The sequence below is a fragment of the Phocoena sinus genome, chromosome 11, assembly GCF_008692025.1.
Source record: "Phocoena sinus isolate mPhoSin1 chromosome 11, mPhoSin1.pri, whole genome shotgun sequence".
NCBI classification, from domain to species: Eukaryota; Metazoa; Chordata; class Mammalia; order Artiodactyla; family Phocoenidae; genus Phocoena; species Phocoena sinus.
This window is the reverse complement of record NC_045773.1, coordinates 38,149,254-38,168,663: the sequence shown is the minus strand read 5'-3', so window position 1 is coordinate 38,168,663 and position 19,410 is coordinate 38,149,254. Positions and strand designations below refer to the sequence as shown.

The following is a 19,410-nucleotide window of genomic DNA, read 5'->3' as shown; positions in this document are numbered from 1 at the left end:
TTTGGTGTCTCGGTTGTCGTATATAGTGCTGTCATGCACGTTGGGGTGCGTGTAGGTTTTCGAACTATGGTTGTCTCTGGGTGTTTGCCCAGAAGTGGGATTGGGGGATCAGATGGTAGCTCTATGTTTTGTTATTGAAGGAGCCTCCCAACTGTCCTCCCCAGGAGCTGTACCAGTTACATTCCCCCCAGCACTGGAGGAGGGTTTGCTTTCTCCTTTCTCTCTCTGGAATGTATTGTTGGGAGACGTTTTCATGATGGCCATTCTGACTGATGTCGGATGATACCTCGTTGCTGTTTTGATTTGCAGTTCTGAAGTAATTGGTGATCTTCAGCATCTTTTCATGTTTGTTCGTTTTTGCTTTTTCCTTCTTTTCCAACAGTGTGAGTGCAGTGTACCTCTTGAAATTGTCTTCTGACAAATCCGGCCTGTTTTGAATTCTTTTCAATTACCTATCCTAGGACATATCTTGAGCGCAGGTGTTATTTTTTAAAGCCGTGCAGGCCTTGTGAATCCTAGTGCCCCGAAGCACCTGTTTCCAAGTTGTTGTTACAGGAATCATCCACAAGGCGGCGGGCTTCTCCGTGTCCATCTCTGGTCCCTCTGGCAAGCAGAGCCTGAGCGAAAGAAAGTGGTGTTCCTGGGTTGCACCTTGGAGGGGCACGTGCCAGAACCAACACTCAAGGGCTCTTGTCTCCTTCCTTTCTGCCTGTGACCCTCACCCCCAGACGAGCGGCAACCCTTGTCAAAGTGCCACACTGAGGGACGGTGCTGAGGGTCCTCTAGTTGGTACAACACAGAGGCAGGAGGCTGGAGGTGGGAACCCCAACACCAGGAGATGTGGAGACAAGGTGACGTTTCAAAGCTCTTGCAGCCCAGAGGATCCACCCTCCTTTGGGTGCACTAGGCTTGGTTGAGCTATAGGAGGGCCTGCCTGGATCTGGAGATTGTGGTCCCATTTCGAGTGGACCAGACACTGCAGGTCCCCGGGGGGGCTCATTTGCTGGCACATCCTCCCGAATCCCTTGAGCCCCACGACAGGCAACCTGGAGACCCAGCCCGCTGAGCCTCCAGGGATGTGACACCAGCCCAGTTCCCCAAGCCTCTGGAAAATCGAGTACACGTCCTTTATTTTCTCTCCTTCTTTTTCTTTAACTGCATTTTTCTTTCATTTTCAAGCTACTTGAGGGACCATGTTATGCCCCTTGCAGGCGTACAGCCTTGAGATTTAGTCGTACATATGCATATGTCTGTTCTTTTAAAAATCCTTTTCCTATATAGGCTGTGACAAAGTGTTGAACAGAGTCCCCTGTGTTGTAGAGTAGGTCCTTGTGGAGTATGTATTGTATTTATGTTCATGTATACATGGTAAAGCAAGCCTTCTAATGTATCCCTCTCCCCAATCTTTCCCCTTTGGTAAGCATAAGTTTGTTTTCTACGTCTCTGAGTCTGTCGGTGTTTTGTGAATCAGCTGATTTGTATCAATTTTTAGATTCCGAATGTAAGTCATATGCCATGATATTTATCGACGTCCATCTGATTTACTTCACTTGGAGCATCTCGAGGTCCTTCAGTGTTGCTGCACATGGCAGTATTTCCTTCTTTTTCACGGCTGAGTAGTATTCCATCGTAGATATGTCCCGCATCTTCTGTATCCAGTCATCTGTCGGTGGACATTTTGCTTGCTTTGGTGTCTCGGTTGTCGTATATAGTGCTGTCATGCACGTTGGGGTGCGTGTAGGTTTTCGAACTATGGTTGTCTCTGGGTGTTTGCCCAGAAGTGGGATTGGGGGATCAGATGGTAGCTCTATGTTTTGTTATTGAAGGAGCCTCCCAACTGTCCTCCCCAGGAGCTGTACCAGTTACGTTCCCCCCAGCACTGGAGGAGGGTTTGCTTTCTCCTTTCTCTCTCTGGAATGTATTGTTGGGAGACGTTTTCATGATGGCCATTCTGACTGGTGTCACATGATACCTCGTTGCTGTTTTGATTTGCAGTTCTGAAGTAATTGGTGATCTTCAGCATCTTTTCATGTTTGTTCGTTTTTGCTTTTTCTTTCTTTTCCAACAGTGTGAGTGCAGTGTACCTCTTGAAATTGTCTTCTGACAAATCCGGCCTGTTTTGAATTCTTTTCAATTACCTATCCTAGGACATATCTTGAGCGCAGGTGTTATTTTTTAAAGCCGTGCAGGCCTTGTGAATCCTAGTGCCCCGAAGCACCTGTTTCCAAGTTGTTGTTACAGGAATCATCCACAAGGCGGCGGGCTTCTCCGCGTCCATCTCTGGTACCTCTGGCAAGCAGAGCCTGAGCGAAAGAAAGTGGTGTTCCTGGGTTGCACCTTGGAGGGGCACGTGCCAGAACCAACACTCAAGGGCTCTTGTCTCCTTCCTTTCTGCCTGTGACCCTCACCCCCAGACGAGCCGCAACCGTTGTCAAAGTGCCACACTGAGGGACGTTGCTGAGGGTCCTCTAGTTGGTACAACACAGAGGCAGGAGGCTGGAGGTGGGAACCCCAACGCCAGGAGATGTGGAGACAAGGTGACGTTTCAAAGCTCTTGCAGCCCAGAGGATCCACCCTCCTTTGGGTGCATTAGGCTTGGTTGAGCTATAGGAGGGCCATCTGGATCTGGAGATTGTGGTCCCATTTCGAGTGGACCAGACACTGCAGGTCCCCGGGGGGGCTCATTTGCTGGCACATCCTCCCGAATCCCTTGAGCCCCACGACAGGCAACCTGGAGACCCAGCCCGCTGAGCCTCCAGGGATGTGACACCAGCCCAGGTCCCCGAGCCTCTGGAAAATCAAGTACACGTCCTTTATTTTCTCTCCTTCTTTTTCTTTAACTGTATTTTTCTTTCATTTTCAAGCTACTTGAGGGACCATGTTGTGCCCCTTGCAGGTGTACAGCGTTGAGATTTAGTCGTACATATGCATATGTCTGTTCTTTTAAAAATCCTTTTCCTATATAGGCTGTGACAAAGTGTTGAACAGAGTCCCCTGTGTTGTAGAGTAGGTCCTTGTGGAGTATGTATTGTATATATGTTCATGTATACATGGTAAAGCAAACCTCCTAATGTATCCCTCTCCCCAGTCTTTCCCCTTTGGTAAGCATACGTTTGTTTTCTACGTCTGTGAGTCTTTCGGTGTTTTGTGAGTCAGCTGATTTGTATCAATGTTTAGATTCCGTGTGTAAGTCATATCCCATGACATTTATCGACGTCCATGTGATATACTTCACTTGGAGCATCTCGAGGTCCTTCAGTGTTGCTGCCCATGGCAGTATTTCCTTCTTTTTCATGGCTGAGTAGTATTCCATCGTAGATATGTACCGCATCTTCTGTATCCAGTCATCTGTCGGTGGACATTTTGCTTGCTTTGGTGTCTCGGTTTTCGTATATAGTGCTGTCATGCACGTTGGGGTGCGTGTAGGTTTTCGAACTATGGTTTTTTGGGTGTTTTCGCAGTATTGGGTTGGGGTATCAGATGGTAGCTTTCTTTTTCCTTCTTGCAGGAGACTCCAAACTGTTCTCCCCAGTTGTTGTACCAATTTATAGTCCCTCTAGTAATGAAGCAGGATTGCGTTGTCTCCATGCCATGTCCAGCATTTAGTGTTTTGAGACTTTTTGCTGATGGCCTTCCTTACTGGTTGAGGTCTTACATCGTAATTTCGATTTGTATTTCTCTAATAATTGGTGATGTTGGGTATTTTTTCATGTGTTTTTTGCCATCTGTGTATTTTCTTTGGAGAATCATCTAGTTAATTCTTCAGCTTATTTTTTGTTTTGTTGTTTACATATAGAGCTTCCTGAGCTGTTTCTGTATTTTGGAGGTGAATCTCTTGTGGGTTGCTTCATTTGGGCATGTTGATACTTTCTAGCATTTTGACGGTTTTGTTTATGGTTTATTCTGTGCTGAACCATTGAATTTGAATTATGTCCCATTTTTGTTTGTTGTTACTTTCATTTCTTAAGACGTGGACCCAAAAACTATTTTTGCTATTTATGTCAAACAGTTTTGTGCTTATGTTTTCCTTTAAGTGTTTTAGAGTATTTGAACTTATACTTAGGTCTTTAATTCATTTTGATTTCTTTTTTATGTATGGTGTTAGAGAATGTTGTGATTGCATTCTTTTACATGTAGCTTTCTACCACCATCACTGAAGAGACTGTCCCTTTCCACTTTATATTCCTGCCTTCTTGTTGTAGTTTAAGTAACCGTATTGGGGTGGGTTTATTTCTGGGGTTTCTATACTGTTCCATCGATCTATATTTTTGTTTTTGTGCCGTACCATCCTGTTTTGATTACTCTAGCTTTGTAGCATAATCTGAACTTAGGGAGTCTGATTCCTCCAGGTCCCGTTTTTCTTTCTCAGGATTGCTTTGGCTATTTTGTGTCTTTTGTTTAGGACCCAGCCTCAAGCCTTTGCAATTTTCTCCTGTTATATCAGGAGCAGAGTTGGTGATAAAATGCATGGTAAATAGTGATTTCCCTTCTGCAAACTCAGGGTCTGCACTGGTTTCCTTCCTGAAGGACTCTGTCTTCCAGCTCAGGAAGAGTGCTGGGTTTTTCTCTTGTTTTTGTGTAACTTCTTGGACTTCATGATTTACAGGTTTCACCGTATATATACCTTTTCATTCCTTCTGATACACAAGTAACATGTTTCATCATAGCCTGGCCTACATGATCCTCATAGTCCCAGTGTGGCTCATGATCTTGCATTGTGTTACCACTCACTTGACAAATTTGGTGGTGCGGATTGGTGGCCAGTAGGCCATCTGTGTGTTTTTTTGTCCTTTTTAAGTAAACGCTCCATGTCATTCAGGGTACAGCAGTCGGCCAGAATAACTATGATATCCTACCAGGTCAGGGAGAATGTTAATCCCAGCCTGATTAATTTGTCCCTAAGCTTTTCAGGGTTTTCTGAGAACCTGCCAAATCGCTCCTTACAGGTTTCTAGGTCCCCCAGTGAGATGGGAACACGCACTCTAGTAATTCCTCTGTTTTCCTGGAGCGGGTAAAAGCCTGGTGGGGCAAAAGTGCGGGCTAAATTTGAACCTGATCAGAGCCCCATTGGGGAAAGCCCCGGGGGTACTGATTTTGAGGTTTCTGATTTGACAGGGTAAGGTGTGGGGCCTGGGGCTGAAGGAGATGGTAAAGGGGAAGAAATGGGGGACTGAAAATGAGGCTCGATGTGCTGTCGGCTACTGGGCGGTTGAAAGAGGGGATCCGTGAGAAGGTCTGGCTTCACACCTTTAGGGGGAAACCTGGAAATAAAGACTAAACACACACGAAAAGAATCCCTCAGACCTTAATCTTGATAAAGTTTTATAAAGACCTGTACATATGGGAATTTCCCCATTTTGGGGACCGTTTACAAAACAGGTCCAGTAGTAAAATGGTGTTAAAGATAAGGGATTCATTCTCTGACCACTTCTGATGCTCATGCAAAGCATTTTGGGGCCAGCCTGTGTTCCAAGAAAAAATCAGCTTATTCCTGTTTTTTTCCTTAATTTTAAAATATTTTATACTGGAGTATAGTTGATTTATAATGTTGTGTTAATTTCAGTTGTAGAGCTAAGTGATTCAGTTATGTATATATAAGTATCCATTCTTTTTCAGATTCTTTTGCCATATAAGTGATTAATTACAGAATATTGAGTAGAGTTCATTGTGCTATATATTAGTAGGTCCCTGTAGATTTTTTTAACAATGGAAGACACTTTATTATTATTATTTTTAATATCTTTAAATTTATTTATTTATTTTTGGCTGTGTTGGGTCTTCGTTTCTGTGTGAGGGCTTTCTCTAGTTGCGGCAAGCGGGGACCGCTCTTCATCGCGTTGCGCGGGCCTCTCACTGTCGCGGCCTCTCTTGTTGCGGAGCACAAGCTCCAGACCTGCAGGCTCAGTAGTTGTGGCTCACGGGCCTAGCTGCTCCGCGGCATGTGGGATCTTCCCAGACCAGGGCTCGAACCCGTGTCCCCTGCATTGGCAGGCAGATTCTCAACCACTGCGCCACCAGGGAAGTCCTATTATTTTTTTAAATCATCTCTCAACATTTCAGCTCTGGGTAGAAATCAAACCCATAGATTATTTTATAAAAAGTTGTGTGTATACTTAAATCCCGAACTCCTAATTTATCCCTCACCTGCATGTTTCTTCCTGACCCATCCCCAGCAAGCACAAGTTGGCTTTCTTCTTTTTTTAAATTAATTAAATATTTATTATATGGCTGCGTTGGGTGTAGTTGTGGCTCGGGGGCTTAGTGGCCCCTCGGGTGTGGGATCTTAGATCCCCGTCCAGGGATCAAAACAACGTCCCCTGCATTGGAAGGCAGATTCTTAACTACTGGATCACCAGGGAAATCCCACAAGTTGGCTTTCTCGTCTGTGACTCTGTTTGTGTTCTCCAAATAAGTTCATTTGTATCATGCTGTTTTCTTTTAATCCACACCTAAGTGATATCCTATGATATTTGTCGATCTCTGTGAGTCTGTCACTGTTTTGTGAATCAGTTCATTTGTACCACATTTTAGATTCCACATATGTCATATCCCATGATATTTGTCAGCCTCCTTCTGACTTGATTTCACTTAGATCATCTCGAGGTCCTTCCATGTTGCTGCAAATGGCAGTATTTCCTTCTTTTGTATGGCTGAGTAGTATTCCATCGTAGATATGTACCACATCTTCTGTATCCAGTCATCTGTCAGGGGACTATTGCTTGCTTTGGTGTCTCGGTTGTCATATATAGTGCTGTCATGCACGTTGGGGTGCGTGTAGGTTTTTGAACTATGGTTTTCTTGGGTGTTTGCCCAGAAGTGGAATTGGGGGATCAGATGGTAGCTTTCTTTTTCCTTCTTGCAGGAAACTCCAAACTGTTCTCCCCAGTTGTTTTACCAATTTATAGTCCCTCCAGTAGTGAAGCAGGGTTGTGTTGTCTCCACGCCGTGTCCAGCATTTAGTGTTTTGAGACTTTTTGCTGATGGCCTTTCTTACTGGTTGAGGTCTTACCTCATAATTTTGATTTGTATTTCTCTAATAATTGGTGATGTTGAGCATTTTTTCATGTGTTTTTTGCCATCTGTATATTTTCTTTGGAGAATTGTCTAGTTAATTCTTCAGCTTATTTTTTGTTTTGTTTACATATAGAGCTTCCTGAGCTGTTTCTGTATTTTGGAGGTGAATCCCTTGTGGGTTGCTTCATTTGGACCTGTTGGTACTTTCCAGCATTTTGACGGTTTTTTTTTTTTTATGGTTTATTCTGTGCTGAACCATTGAATTATGTCCCATTTATGTTTGTTTTTACTTTCATTTCTGAAGACGTGGATCTAAAAACTATTTTTGCTTTTTATGTCTAACAGTGTTGTGCTTATATTTTCCTTTAAGTGTTTTAGAGTATTTGAACTTACACTTATGTCTTTAATTCATTTTGATTTCATTTTTATGTTTGGTGTGAGAGAACGTTGTAGTTGCATTCTTTTACGTGTAGCTTTCTACCACTATCCTTGAAGAGACTGCCTTTTTCCATTTTATATTCTAGCCTCCTTGTCGTAGTTTAAGTAACCGTATTTTGGTGGGTTTATTTCTGGGGTTTCTGTACTGTTTCATTGATCTTTATTTTTGTTTTTGTGCCATACCATCCTGTTTTGATTACTATATCTTTGTAGCATAATCTGAAGTTAGGAAGTCTGATTCCTCCAGCTCCCGTTTTTCCTTCTCAGGATTGCTTTGGCTATTTGGTGTCTTTTGTTTTGGACCCTGCCTCAAGCCTTTGCAATTTTCTCCTGCTATCAGGAGCAGAGTGGGTGGTATAATGCATGGTAAATAATGATTTCCCTTCTGCCAACTCAGGGTCTACATTGGTTTACTTCCTGAAGGACTCTGTCTTCCAGCCCAGGAAGAGTGCTGGGTTTTTATCTTGTTTTTTTGTTTTTTTTATTTTATTTTATTTTTTATTTTTTTTTATCTTGTTTTTGTGTAACTTCTTGGACTTCATGATTTACAGGTTTCACCATATACCTTTTCATTCCTTCTGATACACAAGTAACATGTTTCATCATAGCCTGGCCTACATGATCCTCATAGTCCCAGTGTGGCTCATGATCTTGCATTGTGTTACCACTCACTTGACAAATTTGGTGGTGTGGATTGGTGGTCAGTAGGCCATCTGTGTGTTTTTTGTCCTTTTTCAGTATACACTCCATGTCGTTCAGGGTACAGCAGTGGGCCAGAATAACTATGATATCCTACCAGGTCAGGGAGAATGTTAATCCCAGCCTGATAAATTTGTCCCTAAGCTTTTCAGGATTCTCTGAGAACCTGCCAAATCGCTCCTTACAGATTTCTAGGTCCCGCAGTGAGAAGGGGACATGCTGCACTTAGTAATTCTCCATTCTCATCAGTTTCTTCCCAGAGGTGGTAAAAGCCTGGTGGGGCAAAAGTGGGGGCTACCTTTGAGCCTGATTGGAGCCCCACTGGGGAAAGCACCGGGGTTCTGATTTGATGGGGTAAGGTGGGGGTGCGGGGCTGAAGACGGTGAAGGGGCAGAAACGGGAGACGGAAAAGGTGGCTCAGTGTGCTGATGGCTAGTGGTGTTGAAAGGGGTCTGGATCTAAACCTTCTTGGAGAGACACAGAAATAGAGGCTAAACACACACGACAGGAATCCCTCAGACCAGAGTTTTATAATGGCCTGTGCTTATGGGACTTCCCCCATTTTGGGGACTGTTTAAAAAACAGGTCCAGTTGTAAAATGGTGTTAAAGTTAAGGGATTCATTCTGTGGCCACTTTGCCGGGTCACCCAAGGCATATTGGGGTCATTCTGTGTTGAAAGAGAAAATCAGCTTATTCTTTTTTAAACTGCCTCATTTAAATCATACCCAGTTGTTAAGAATGCAACCCCGAGGATAGTCTTTGAGGATTCCCTGGGTGTTTTTCATGTTTACATATAAATTTGGGGCTAAAACTGGAGATCAGGGGCCAGATGGAGCTGAGGCCTTGCATAACAACCAAGGGGGTCAAGAATTTCCTCCCCAGAGTTCGTGACACAAAGAAGGAGTCCCCAGGATGAAAGGAACAGGAGTGTAGGTGTAAGAATCAAGGGAGTGGTAAAGGGAGGAGGGATAGGTAAGACAGAGAGAGAGAGATTGCCGTTTCAGCCTGTCCCCAGCAGGTGTCTGTTTAGGCATCAGTCTGCGCACTTTCAGAAAGGGCCAGTGAAGGAGGGAGCACCCTGTCCACTGCCCACTGGGGTGATTAATCCTGGGAAACAACCATTTGTACGTCTCTGTGGGATTGTGATCCACAGGTGGGACTTCGGTGCACGCGTACAATTTATACATCATACGTAGGACTCTAACCCACAGGTAGGATTTGCACCCACAGGTTTTCATAGAAATCTGCCTTGGCCCTTTCCTGATGGGATTTCTCTTGGCGGCAGGAAAATAAAGGTGAGGATATTGTGATGATTGTACTTGCAAAAACTATAGGATATGAGAGTTGAACCTCTATCATTCTCAGAAATCTCCTGTCCGGGAGAGCCTGCTGGACCAAGACCTGCACTGCTTGAGGTGAGCCTCTCCCACCTCTGTTTGTCATCCATCAAGGTGAGTCGTTGTTGGCCAGAGGGAGCATGGTCTCACAAGCTGAGAGGAGCGGTGCTGTAGCTGCCCGACGTCCACTCTGTTGGAACAAGAGGACAGAGAAAGGGGAAGTAGAGAGCTATCAGGAGAGGGAAAGGGAAAACCACGAGGGAAAAAGGACAAAGGGGAGGGGAAAGCGTTGCCTGAATGATGGTACTGAGACTCTCAGGGGCCAGGAAGGCAGACTTACCAAACGTGGTTATGCTGAAACAAGAGGTTCAGGCGGCAGCTTGTCACCTACGGGGAAAGTGCGTTTGTTGGTTCCAGAGGTGCCTGGATTCTCTCCCAGGGAGGGGGCAAACGGCCCCATAGGTGTCCGGTGGAGTTGCCACCACGTACGTTACCGACCCAGATTCTTGGACTCTTCAGTGAACAGAAATTGATGAGGCCAGACGAGAAATTCAGGCAAGGCTTTGTTGGGACTCATGCTGCAGCACAAGGGAGCAAAAAGAACAGGTTGCCTTGCTTGCTCCCTGAAGCGGGGCTGGGGGGTGAGTTGGTCCTTTAAATGGGGTGAGGGTAGGGTCAGATCCATGGTTCAGGCGGTAGGGGTGGCTTAGGTGGTCTGCCCACCCTCTTGGTGGTGTCGTGGGCAGGAATCGTGAGTAGTGCACTCCTTTTGCTCCCAGCAGTTCAGAAGTGGCATTTGGGTTTTTGGTCTTTTTGTATATTGTTCATAATCTGCTCCATTTGCAGGTGCATAGTTATTTTTAGTCCCTTATGGTTTCTTTGTATTCTTTTGCTCAGGAGATGTTTGTCCAGGTGTAAGCACTGCACCAAAGGGTGCCAGGTCCCACCCTGTCTCACTAGTTGTTGCTGTGTGGCCTTGGACACCTCCTGGAAGTCTCAAAACCTATTTATTTTAAGGATGCTATGGTGAGGATTAAAGGTGGTTTCCATGTGACTGAGTGGATTCTGTAGGGCCTTTGGGGATACTGACATGCATAGTACACTTAACCCTTGAACACCAGCTTGAGCTGTACAGGATCCACTTACATGTGATTTTTTTCAATAAATAGTACTACAGTACTACTGGATCCCTGGTTTGTTGAATCTGCAGATACGGAACCATGGTTACAGAGGGTGGGTGAACTGTAAAGTTGTATGTGGATTTTCCATTGCACAGAGGTTTGGGATCCCTAACCCCTATAGTTATTCAAGGGTCAACTGTATATTCTGGATGATATAATTTCCAGGCTAAATGCTATGAAAAAAATAAAATTGGGTGATGTAGAAAAGAATGTGAGCAGAAGGCCTCACCAAGGGGGTGACATTTGAGCTAAATGAAAAGGAGTCAGCCATGGGAACATCTAGTGAAGAACATTCCAGGTGGGAACAGCCAGTGCAAAGGCCCTGAGGTGGGAACAAGCTTGAGTTTGAGGAATATCAAGAAGGATACAGCAGAGTGATGGATTTCAGATGTTTAAGAAGTAGAGCCTAATGTCTTGCTTTGGCCCATTTGGGAAGGAGGGGCACAGGGGTTCAACAGCAGAGGGTGGGTCCTAAGCTGGACCACTCCCTCTCTTTAAGGGCAGGTGGTGCTATGCATCCTCACATGAACTTGTGTGACCTGTATTCTCTTATGGAGAGAGGAAGGAGGATCAAAACTTTGCATTGGCCTAAGTGCTTCAGACACGTGCTTATATTTTCATTCTCATGTGCACTGTGCCAGGTAGGAACCATTGTTATTCCTGCTTTACAGATGAGAAAACTGAGGTCTGAGAGGGAGCATTCCTTTACCCAAAGTTGTAAACTTAGTAATAGAAGTATCAACCTTCAACCTATGTTCCTTCACTGACCACCATGGGTACCTGCAGGTATTGGGGGTGTCTCTGTCCCCTTTGGGGACTCTCAGAGCCCTCAGGGCACTGGGCTCCAGTTGTCCATCACTCCTCATTCGTGATGCCAGCAGATCAGTGGTGGGTGCTTGTCCCACATTTGCTAGATGAACCCGCTGTGGGTAGGAGTCTTCAAGGGGTGGAGGGGTGGAGATGCACAGGGCTCCCTTGCATGGGTTTGACATGTGGGACATCACTGGAGGTGAGCCTGAGGAGGCTTGTCTGGATGAAGACACCAAGGCCCTGCAGACATGAGTAGCAGGGTTCCCAGGGTACCTGCACTACTGGAGGTGTGCTGTTGCCTGGGCTCCATCACCAGGTAGATCATCTAGGCTGGTCCATGTGGGTCACTCTGCTCCTTCCCATGGCTGGGAGGTGCCCCCTCTAAATATAGCCCAGTGTGCTGAGCTCACGCCTATTTTCAGCCCAGGTTGGGAAGCAGCCAGGCTTTCCCCAGGCTCTCAGAGGAGCCACTGCTGCGTCTATCTGGTCCTAGTACTAGGCACTCTTATCGACCCCCTGCCTGCCCAACACCCACCATGCCGGAGGAGGCCCAAGAAGGTAGGAAATGACTGTGAGGGAGGGTAAGGCCCCAATGCTGTGACCCTGTGGACCGTGGAGAAACCTGGCCCCTTTCCTACTGACCTCACTTGAGTAGTCATCAGTCACCGTGTCCTAGGTCAAGTAAAAGGACTGGCCCCCTATGTGTGAAGGAAGGGCCTACCATGCCCCGAATGCCTCCTCACCTCATACCTGTACAGGGAGGGGTTGGGGGCAAGGGAGGGTCAACTACGGGCTGTGCCCAAGTGGGTGTGGGCTGGGCAGGCTGGCCAGTTAAGCTCTTCCTTCAGGGAGGGCACTGGGATTGGGGGCAGGCAGTGGTTTTGCAAAGCATTTGGGCACATGACCCAGGGACTGGGAGTGGATAGGTTTGTTGCCTCCAGTGTGGGCCTGTGTGGCCCCAACTGGCTAAAGGTTGGGGTCTCTTGGCCTGGCCGGACTGACTTCTAGTTAAAGACTTTGGTGGCCACTTTCCTAATTGACTCACAGCATGCCAGATGTATGGAGGCTCAGAGGGGCCAGAGCAGGGACCTGGTAAGCTTCAGGTACAGTGCTGGCCAGGATGCAGGACCAGCTGCACCAAGGCTCCAGCTTGGCCCATGGCCCAACTGGTCAACTCCCTCCATCACATTTTTGACATTTTATACTGAATGGGAGGGGCCTGGCCCTGGGTGTGGGAGTGTTTGCTTCCTTTTGAGGTCTTGTTTTTTTTTTTGAATATTTATTTATTTATTTTTGGCTGCATTGGCTCTTCGTTGCTGTGCGTGGGCTTTCTCTAGTTGCGGCGAGTGGGGGCTACTCTTCGTTGCGGAGCATGGGCTTCTCATTGCGGTGGCTTCTCTTGTTGCGGAGCAGGGGCTGTAAGCGCCCGGGCTTCAGTAGTTGTGGCTCACAGGCTTTAGAGCGCAGGCTCAGTAGTTGTGGCGCACGGGCTTAGCTGCTCCGCGGCATGTGGGATCTTCCCAGACTAGGGCTCGAACGCATGTCCCCTGCATTGGCAAGCGGATTCTTAACCACTGAGCCACCAGGGAAGTCCCCTTTTGAGGTTTTAAGGATGGCATTTACTATGTGTTCTTCCTGGAACAGAAAGAACCCAAGATCAATTTAGAAGTGTGGGAAAAACACAGCCAAGTGCACAGAATTTAATGTGAACCCCAATCCACCACCACCCAGACATAACGACAAACAGCACTGGTTTTTGTTTTACACATTTTTGAGCATGTCAAAGGTCAGTTTCAAGCAAATCATGAAGGTTAAGGTACTATTCTGAAAGTGTTAGACCCAGAGAGCCCAATCAGCCTTGAGTCTATCAGGAGGTACCCCGCCAATGCCCCTGAATTTGTTATCTAGCTTCCAGCTAGGCATCTGGAGATCTTAAGGGGCCAAGATTTTTTTTTTTTTAAATTTTGCTGCATCGGGTCTTAGTTGCGGCATGCGGGATAAAGTTCCCTGACCAGGGATCGAACCCAGGCCCCCTGCATTGGAAGTGCAGAGTCTTAGCCACTGGACCACCAGGGAAGTCCCAAAGGGGCCAGGATTTTAAGGGGAGGGGTGGAAAGCACCACCAGAAGAAAATATAATTTTTAGAAATCACAAAATAAATACTTCACTGGGTCCACCAAAAATAAGTAATTAAAATCACAAGCATGGTACACAGCCCCAGTGACTACATGGGCAGAGGCTGTGAACTAGGAAGCCACACAGATATTGGTGAGGCTTCCCAAGCAAAGACCCCCAACAAAATTGGTCAAGAAAGGCCTTTTCTCATCTCCCAACTTAGCAAATATATATGTGCACACTTATGTACATAAATTTTTTTCTATGGAGATGCCTGTTGGTGGCGATATTGTACTCTTTTGGAGGCTGTGGACAACTACTCCAGAGGACAATGTGATGATAGGTTAAAAGAAAAAGTCCCTGCTGTTTGACCCAGTAATTCTGCTTCTGGGAATCCATCCTTAATAACTATTGGGAAATTGGGGGAAAGCCTTTATACTCAATGATGCGTGTCCTTTTCTAGGGGTTATTAATTTAGGAAGGGGATTGGAAACAACCTAAGTGCCCAGGCAGCCTCGAAGAGATACCTGAGGGGAGACCTCAAAGGCAAGTGGAACAGTTTGCTAACAAAGACGGGTCTCCTCTCATGATGTTGAGTGAGAACAGCAGGGTTCACAGCAGAATCACACTTAGTATGTAAAAGGAGGCAGAGCTGAGGCCAGGAGCAAAAGGCAAAAAGCTGGCTAGAATAGGGCTGCTTCTGCTGGGGACCGGGAGAAGGCCCCAGGCACAGGGTCTGCAGGGAAAACTGATAGCAGAAGCAGGAATGAACTTCATGGGCTGTGGGTTGAGTTCTCCAAGGCTGATAAATTCTCTAGAAACAAGCAAGCAGAGAGGAATGCCTGAAAGTCCCTGAGGTGCTTGGAAGGAAACAAATGTAAGTCAAGCAGCACCTTCTGCTACTGTGGGTGAAACAGGTGTACGCGGTTTTCACATTGTCTTGCTTCCAAATCACGGGTCACTCCTGAGTTGGTTTTAGGGGATCAGGAGCCAAATGCCCCTGCTACCTCTTCTGAGCCCCTGCTGCCACTCGACGCCATCTAGAAGGGAGGGCATGACCTGCTGGCTGAATCAGCCCCACGCTGCCCCTGCAGACACCGTGGCACCGACAAGGAGCAGGGCACCACTGGCTCCTAATCACGTGCAGGAGGTTCGCCTACACCGGGTGGAGTCCATCAGCGATCTACACAGTGGAGGTGAAAGGGTGCAGGGGGGTGGGACCCATGGACTGGGAGAAGGGAGGAAAGCAGGTGCACCTGCCGCCCTCCTAATCCCCCGTTTGCCCTGCAGGTTCACTGTGGCCCTACCTGGCCGAGGAGGCGCAGCCATGGGATGAGCTGTTGGGCATCCTGCATCCACCGATGTGCGCCCAGACCGGCTGCGGCCCCGTGCACAGCCGCGGCAGCTTCCTGCTGCTGCTTGCACTGCTGGTACTCACCTGCCTGGCGTTGGCTGTCCTGGCCGTCTACCTGAGTGGTAAGGAGGGTGCAGGAAGCCAGTGGAATGGAGAGACTGAGGCAGTGAAGGGCTGGGAGGGCCGGGTGTTGTGGGGTTGCATGTGGTCTGATAATCCCCCCGTCTTAGTGCTGCAGAGCGAATCCCTACGCGTTCTGGCACACACACTGCAAACGCAGGAGGAAATGCTGCTCAAACTCCGGCTCACCAGCCTCAGCCAGCTGCGGAGGCTCAACTCGAGTGAGGCCCGAGCACCCAGTTGAGATGCCACTTGGACCTGGGGCCTGGGGGTATGTGTAGGGGGGAATAAAGTGGCCGCTGGTAGCTTTCCCTTCTCCCACTACTGCTCCACACTACTTCCTTAGTGAGGTTTTCGTATAAGAGCCTGATCTGACCCCGCAGCTGTCTGCCTTTCTTGCCTTCTCAAGCTAGGCCTAGCCAAGCCTTCTGGTGCCAGAGCCCCAACTTGGTGTGGCCCAAGGTCAGAGGAAGCGACACCAGCCTCCTGGCTCCTCTTGGGGCCTGTCAGCACCCTCTGGTCTCCTCCAGATAGCAGGTTCAGGAGTCTAAAAATAGCTGCCTACCCTGGTCACCCAAACGCTGCTGGGCCTCCCAGTGGGGGTCCAGCCTGTGCTCTCGAAAGAAAGACAGGCTGGTCTCTGAGTAGGGGGAGGAGGGCCCCTGGGGAGAGATTATTTTGGAGAGCAAAGGTGAGATGGAGATAGGGAGGCCCAGCTGCGCCCAAGCCTGGGTTGGTGGATAGGGAGGGCAGGCAGAAACACCGAGAAGCCAGGGCCACAGAAGACTGCACATTGTTTAATTATCTCTAAAATCTTTAAAACTCAGCATATAAATCCACTCCAGGTAGCCTCACCGCCCCACGTTGTAGTGGCAGTTGTCCAGATTATCACCTCCCCCCCGAAAGTGGGTCATCCCAGGGGAGCAAGGCCTGAGAAAGGGACAGCCCTCTTCTGCCTGCCCCACAGCCCTGAGACAGGGCAGGAAGTGGCCACAGGGCCGGCGCAGGGGCAAAGCGTGAAGGTCCCAAGTGGCCTGGCCTCCAGCCACCCCCCCCCATGTCTGTTTTTGTCATTAAAAAAATAAAGCAACAATGCCTGGCAGGGACCAGGTGTTGCACTGTCTTCTGTTAAAAATACAGGCAAGGATGTGGACAGTCTCCTCTTCAGCTGGTCCTGCCTCACAGGATGTCTGCCCGCTTGTCCCGCACGCGGCTGCGCGCCTTGGTCCTGGCTTTGAAGGCAGCAGCGTTGTACAGGTGCTGGGGTGGGACAAATAGTGAGGGTCTAGTGAGCTGGGAGGAGGCAGCCCCAGGGCTTCTCCTCCAGTCCCTGCAGAGCTCCAGGCCACAGGAATGGAGAGAAGACAAAGGGGCAAACCTTCTCAAAACGTGAGATTTTGCAGGCCTTCAGGGCAGTGGCATCCAGCACCAGCACAGGGCCCAGACCAAAGATGTCACGGAGTAGCTCGTTGTTCTGGTGGCAAAGAAGGCAGTGCGCTCAGGCCAGTCTGAAACAGCCAAGCGGGGTACCCCTTCCCCGTCCGCCTCCCCACCTGGAGGTGGTGGTGCATGCCGGAACCCAGCGCGTCCTTGAAGGCAGCATAGACCCGGCGCCGAGCCCAGCTGTCCACATAGAGCACCTCGAGCCCGAAGCGGACTGTCTCCTCCTCACACTCGCCACCCTGCAGGGTAGAGGGGCTGTGACTGGGCTTGGCGGCTATGCCTAGGGGTGCACCCTCACTAGGACGCATCCCTTCTCACACGTACCTCGACAGAGTGCAGCACGGCCCGGAAGGTAGAGCGTTGGCGCCGGCGGTCAGCCTTGGCCCGATGCTTGTTGCTGTCAGTGGCCAGAGTGCGCAGCGCGCTGCAGAGGGCCTCCATGTCCTTGTAAACAAAATCCTCCTGCAGTGGGAGGACGTAGGAGCAGAAGCCTGAGCTCTGTTGGCTTTTAACGCAGTGGGGTCACCCAAACCCTTTCACCAAGAAAGTCATTTTCTTCTCTGCCTGACCCTCCCCTGCATCCCTTCTTGGCCCCTGCCTGCGCCAGACACCTCCACTAAGGGGCCCCATCAGAGCACTTGGCCTCTGAGTCTGTGTTGGGGCTACTTCCCCTCCATAATGACCTAAGGCTACCTTGTTTTCTGTGGCATCCCAGCCTGAGATGGGCAGGTGGTGTCAGGAGGCACCCTCCCCTGCGCCCCCCCACCCCCCGCCATCTCTCACACCTCAAGGTCCCGGGTGAGCTCAAAGAGCAATGCGATGGTCTCGCCAGCAGCCATCCGCAGGTTCACACTTTCACTGGACAAGAGCTGGGGCAGCCGGGGCAGCTGCCTGGGGAAGGGGCAGGCTGAGCCATGTGTGTGGGCTGGGGGCCTTTCACCCTTCTCCTCCCACTCACAGTGGGCAGTCACCCCTACCTGTCCAGGATGCGGCTGATATGGGCACTGGGGTAGATGGTGAGTAGCAAGGCCCAGGCCTGCAGGGCAGCACAGAGCAAGCCCTGAAGGCTGACAGGGACCACTGGGGCTGTGGAGCCACCCACACCACAGGACCGGCTGAAAATGCCTTCCAAGCAGGTGAGGCAGGAAACCAGGTCCTAGGGGCACAAGGAGGCAGGGGAGTGGCTCAGGGGCAGAGCTAGGGCCTATGTGCTCTATTGCCTGTGCCTGAAGGCCACTTACCTGTACATCGGTGGCAGCCACGTAGCAGCCCAGGCCAAGAGCAGAAGCGCACTGCTGGGAGGAGGGCAAAGCCAGGCCGTGGTCAGAGGGTGAGCCTGGGTTCCCAGCCACGGGGCTCACCCTTGGAGCAGGGGAGCCTGGAGGCAGGTGGAACCCGTGTCTCTGCTTAGGGATTAGGTGAAGGAAGGGTGTCACAGGGCAAGGAACACTCACGTGGAGCCGGGCAGCAGGGCTAGCTGTGCTGTCACTGAGCACAGAGACCAGCAGGGGCTGCAGGCTGTGGAATAACTCCTCACCCTTGGGTCCAGGACCCAGCTGAATGCACAGCAGGCTTAGCACAGCAGCGGCAAGGGCCTGTTCCTCGCCCTTCCCTGCAGGGATGCCTTCCAGTCAGTCAATGCAGCAAGGGCCAGTACCCAGCCAGTGCAGGCCCCCAGGTGCGCCCCCAGGCCCAACCTTTCTTGAGGCACTTTTCCAAGGCATCAGCCAGTGTGAGGCGGCGCTCCAGCAAGAAGTCGGGGAGTAGGTGCGCTGCTAGGGCCAGACGCAGGTTCTCAAGAGCACCCTGCCGGGTCTTGGCACTGGGGGAGGAAGAAAGGGGTTTTGTGGGCCAATCCTACCTGGGTCACATTTAGCATGGGCTAAGCAGGGACACAGGGGAAGGGACTGGTTGGAAATCATGGGTACCTCTTGTCTGTGAGGCAGTCCACATATTCCTTCAACTTCTCCTCAAGGTCTTCCTGCTGACCCTGCTCATCCACGGCATCCCCCCCTGCAAGGCCAGCTCGTCATCCCCGCTTCTTGCCCTAGCCCACGGAGCCCCACTGAGTCCCTGCCATATTCCTACCCACTCTCACCAAAGCTTTCCTCTGCTGCGGTGCTAAGAAGGCTGGGACATTCACTGGTGGTGCTGCGGGCCTCACTGGCTGCCTCATCCTCACTGGAACCTGAGTCAGCTTGGGTACTGCTCCGGGCACCTGGGGAGGGTGGAATGGGGCACATGGTCTGCCTTCATTGATGAGCGATGGCTGGGGTTACCTCACCCGGCCTCATGACCCCACAAGACAGAATGCTGCCCTTCTCAAGGCTGAAGTGGGAAGCACAGAGGCTGGTGCCGGGGACTCTGAACCAGGAAGCAAGAGAAAGGGAAAGTCTATCTGCTGGGGAGAGTCACACGCCAGGCCCAACCTAGGATATCCTGGCAGGCTTGGTGAGCAGATCCTCCCTGAGACTAGAGCTTGCTTTAAGAAGGAGACTTAGAGGTGGGCAGAGGTGGAAGGGGCTGCACAGGCCCTACCTAGGCCTGTGGCTCAGCCTGCAGTGGGGCATATCCAGGCGCATCCTGGGGGAGCTCAACCACCAGCCCAGATTACTCCCCAAAAGGGCCAGGGCAAGGGTCAAGGAAGTCTGACAGAACCGGGGTTCAAATCCCAGCTCTACATCTTAATAGGGGTGTAACCAGGTCAAGTGCCTACTCTTCAAAGCCTCAGTTTCTCCGTTGCAAAAGAGATGAGAAGCACCTCTTCTGGGCAAGGTTAAGTGAAGACAATGACTAGACAAGTGACTAGTTACGCTCTTCCGTGGGCCAACAAGCTCATCAGGTCACCCATCAGCACTGGGGGCAGAGGCCCAGCTCCTAGTGGATGTAGGTGAGTGC

At 49.6% G+C, this 19,410-nt stretch overlaps 2 protein-coding genes across 10 annotated transcripts in view; one reads left to right on the top strand and one right to left on the bottom strand.

Moving 5' to 3' along the window:
• Positions 1-8,502: 8,502 nt before the first annotated feature.
• Positions 8,503-19,410, bottom strand: part of IFRD2 (interferon related developmental regulator 2) — a 31,754-nt gene continuing 20,846 nt past the window's right edge. Inside the window, exons 2-15 of one of the 8 annotated variants that reach the window (XR_004352197.1) lie at positions 18,611-18,730; positions 18,441-18,525; positions 18,210-18,334; positions 17,967-18,124; positions 17,754-17,804; positions 17,490-17,548; positions 17,298-17,403; positions 16,837-16,974; positions 16,623-16,751; positions 16,448-16,543; positions 14,903-16,329; positions 14,489-14,778; positions 9,830-13,115; positions 8,503-9,679 (exon numbers count right to left, since the gene is read on the bottom strand). Coding sequence is in view for 3 of the 8 variants with exons in the window: in XM_032648568.1 (XP_032504459.1) it covers positions 16,355-16,543; positions 16,623-16,751; positions 16,837-16,974; positions 17,298-17,403; positions 17,490-17,668; positions 17,754-17,807; positions 17,967-18,124; positions 18,210-18,334; positions 18,441-18,525; positions 18,611-18,730 (1,283 nt within the window). In the remaining 5 variants the exon portion in view is untranslated. Of the gene's footprint in view, positions 16,544-16,622; positions 16,752-16,836; positions 16,975-17,297; positions 17,404-17,489; positions 17,669-17,753; positions 17,808-17,966; positions 18,125-18,209; positions 18,335-18,440; positions 18,526-18,610; positions 18,731-19,410 lie in introns of all 8 variants that reach the window. The other 7 variants (XR_004352195.1, XR_004352196.1, XR_004352193.1 and 4 more) reach the window with 7 other exon arrangements.
• Positions 14,554-16,162, top strand: LSMEM2 (leucine rich single-pass membrane protein 2). 2 transcript variants are annotated; one of them, XM_032648573.1, is made up of 3 exons: positions 14,554-14,791; positions 14,886-15,071; positions 15,180-16,162. In XM_032648573.1, exons 1-3 carry the CDS (start codon positions 14,590-14,592, stop codon positions 15,311-15,313), a joined length of 522 nt encoding a protein of 173 aa, XP_032504464.1. In that variant the 5' UTR covers positions 14,554-14,589; the 3' UTR covers positions 15,314-16,162. The 2 variants fall into 2 exon arrangements, with proteins under 2 accessions (XP_032504464.1, XP_032504463.1); XM_032648572.1 differs by having other exon boundaries at positions 14,886-16,162.